Source organism: Gracilinanus agilis, unplaced genomic scaffold, assembly GCF_016433145.1.
Source record: "Gracilinanus agilis isolate LMUSP501 unplaced genomic scaffold, AgileGrace unplaced_scaffold56726, whole genome shotgun sequence".
Taxonomy (NCBI): Eukaryota; Metazoa; Chordata; class Mammalia; order Didelphimorphia; family Didelphidae; genus Gracilinanus; species Gracilinanus agilis.
The window spans coordinates 2,232-4,817 of record NW_025392161.1 but is presented as its reverse complement, the minus strand read 5'-3'; the positions used below and the strand labels follow the sequence as shown (position 1 = coordinate 4,817).

Sequence of the window (2,586 nt, the reverse complement as noted above, 5' to 3'; positions counted from 1 at the left end):
ATAACCATAATCCAAAAAGAAGAGAAAAATCTGGAGTTAACTGAGCAGGCTTCACTGCACATGTAGGATTGGGCTGTTATAGAAATTGTGAGAGACTTTGAATAGGCAGCGAGGAGAGGTTGGGGAGTTCTAAGTAAGTGTGTGTGTGTGTGGGGGGGGGTGAGGGGTCAGAAGAAATATAGAACTGAGGGAAGAATAAGCAGAATGTTCCTGAAAGTGTAGATTGTAAAATGAGGACAACAGGAGATATAGTTGGATAGGTTGTCTGGCACCTGATTTCAGAGTATCTTGAAAATCAAGAGAAGGGGTTTAAAATTAGGGAGCCAGTGTGGATTTTTAATCAGGATACTGAAATAATGATTCATGTGAATGAGGCCAGGGTGGCTCATGGAGCATTTTGATAATCACATAGAAATGAGAGTTCTGTGGGGGGCACAAGTGCTTTGCTATGTATTCCTCTGGCTCAGATGAGTGCCTTTGGCTCTCCCACATCTATCATTGTAACCTGCAAATATTTATTGAATTTTAATTTTTAATTATACTTTGAGATAACAGACGTTAAGTCAGGTCATAGCAACCTATTTCATTTCTTGTACTCCACTTTTCCCTAACACAGGTGAGGAGGGCTTCTTCACAGAGTTGGGTCAGGATCAAGCTCCTCAGCTGGTTCTCCAGTCTGCTTTACCTTTCAAGGAGAAGCCACAATCCAACATGATGAATGTCAGTCACACTGTCTTCCATCCTGCTGTGTTTGTTCTGCTTGGTATCCCAGGCCTAGAGAAATACCACATGTGGCTTTCCATCCCCCTTTGCTTTATATATGCAACTGCAGTGTTGGGGAACAGTGTCCTGATTCTGGTCATTGTCACTGAGCGCAGCCTCCATGAGCCCATGTATATGTTTCTTTCCATGTTGGCTGGCGCTGACATTCTACTTTCCACTACCACTGTACCCAAAGCCTTGGCCATCTTCTGGTTCTGTGCCCGGGAAATCACCTTTGCTGCTTGTGTCACCCAAGTCTTCTTTGTCCATGTGATGTTTGTGGGAGAATCAGCTATCTTGCTGGCTATGGCATTTGATCGGTATGTGGCTATTTGTAACCCACTGAGATATTCAATGATTCTGACATTGCCTGTTGTGGGGAGATTGGCTTTAGCCATTGTTGTTCGGAGCTTCTGCATCATCTTCCCTGTCATTTTCCTGCTAAAGAGGCTACCCTTCTGTAGGACCAATGTGATTCCCCATTCATACTGTGAGCATATTGGGGTGGCTCGACTGGCTTGTGCTGACATCTCTGTCAATATATGGTATGGCTTCTCTGTCCCCATCCTTATGGTGATCATTGATGCAGTGCTCATTGTAGTGTCTTATACTATGATCCTCCATGCCATCTTTCGGATGCCTTCTCAGGAGGCCAGACACAAGGCACTCAGCACCTGTGGCTCCCACCTTTGTGTAATCTTCATGTTTTACTTCCCATGTTTCTTCAGTGTACTGACTCACCGTTTTGGACGCAACATTCCGCGACATGCACTCATCCTATTTGCGAACCTCTATGTGGTGATGCCTCCCATGCTCAATCCCATTGTTTATGGTGTGAAGACAAAGGAGATCAGAGAAGCTCTGGCCCACCTTTTCATCAGAATCAAGAAATGACTTTCCTCATCCCCAGTAGGTTGAGGTCTCCTTGATCACATTCTTCAGCAGGAATTCCCCCCCCTAATAAATCAAGGGTTGAATAAAACTCTCTGATCTGGAGGTCCCTACCCTTTTGGACATTTTCCTTTTAATTCTTTTCATTCTTCCAAGAGATCATTAAGAGTTCTTATGCACCTAGGTTTGCCTTAGGAATTATGTGTAACAAATGAATCAAATGTATTCCTTACTTTATAAAACTAAGCCCAGGGTTCACATTCTGACTTTGATGTTTTCCAATTGAGTGACCCTAGAGAAATTATTTAAATCCTTTGAGTTTCTTTATGTATAAAACTGAAACAAGGATACCTTTTTTGCAAATGTCTCAAATTCTTGATTGATGTTAATATTTATTATTGTGAATGAGAAATCTGGATTCTTAGTGATTTTCACATTATTTTGTATTTTCAAAACATTTTATTTATATATTTTAAATGAACAGATGACAGTAAATGAATCCTTTTCTGTGATTGCTATAATAAATGTTTCAGAGATTTTTGTAAAAATGTTGTCTGATATCATGGATATATTATTTCACTGATTGATATGTATTTGGCAATGAACTGACTGATTTTATTAATCTTTCTTGGAATGTTTACAACATTGTTCATTAAATACCTTATTTTGGGATATCTGATGAAATGAGCTTAATAAACAAGAAACACTAAGTTTAGTAATCTTTAACAAAGAGCCCTTCCCTAATATGAATAACTTAATCAATGGAAAAGCCAATGAACAATATTGGGTAGTATTGGAATATCATAACATTCAGATATTCTAGGAAAGTTAACAGCATTACACAGAATCATTTGTTGAAATTGCCAATTTAATGCCTTAATTGTCCTTCTAAAATTTGTTGTTTCTTGGAATTTCATTTAGAGTATTTATTTA

At 39.3% G+C, this 2,586-nt stretch overlaps 1 protein-coding gene across 1 annotated transcript; it reads left to right on the top strand.

The window, feature by feature from the left end:
• Window positions 1–613: 613 nt before the first annotated feature.
• Window positions 614–1,656, top strand: LOC123256183 (olfactory receptor 52B2-like). The gene has a single exon (XM_044684864.1). The coding sequence runs from the start codon at window positions 712–714 to the stop codon at window positions 1,654–1,656; it is 945 nt and encodes a 314-aa protein (XP_044540799.1). The 5' UTR covers window positions 614–711.
• The last annotated feature ends 930 nt before the right edge of the window (window positions 1,657–2,586 follow it).